The 278-nt window shown below is 63.7% G+C and overlaps 1 protein-coding gene across 1 annotated transcript in view; it reads left to right on the top strand.

Annotated features, from left to right (window-relative positions):
• Nucleotides 1-215, top strand: part of EMH_0053920 (uncharacterized protein) — a gene marked incomplete at both ends in the record, with an annotated part of 922 nt that extends 707 nt beyond the window's left edge. Inside the window, one exon of the mRNA XM_013497054.1 lies at nucleotides 60-215. Coding sequence (XP_013352508.1) covers nucleotides 60-215 — 156 coding nt within the window. The remainder of the gene's footprint in view (nucleotides 1-59) is intronic.
• Between the last annotated feature and the right edge of the window lie 63 nt (nucleotides 216-278).

Genomic DNA, 278 nt, shown 5'->3' with positions numbered 1-278 from the left:
TGCTGCTGCTGCTGCGCTGCAGCTGCCCGTGCTGCAGGGGCCAGCTGTTATGATAGCAGCACCAGCAGCAGCAGCAGCACCACCAGCAGCAGCAGCACCAGCAGCAGCAGCAGCAGCAGCACCAGCACCAGCAGCAGCAGCAGAAGCAGGTGCAGCAGCACCAGCAGCAGCAGCAGCAGCAGCAGCAGCAGCAGCAGCAGCAGCAGGAAGCATAATAGCAGTGGGGGGTACAGACGGCAGCATCCAGGTGATAGAGTGCAGCAGCCTGTCTCCGCTGG

The sequence above is a fragment of the Eimeria mitis genome, genomic scaffold (assembly GCF_000499745.2).
Source record: "Eimeria mitis Houghton genomic scaffold, Emh_scaff2445, whole genome shotgun sequence".
NCBI lineage: Eukaryota > Apicomplexa > Conoidasida > Eucoccidiorida > Eimeriidae > Eimeria > Eimeria mitis.
The sequence above is the reverse complement of the archived record's forward strand: the minus strand, read 5'-3'. Positions and strand labels throughout refer to the sequence as shown.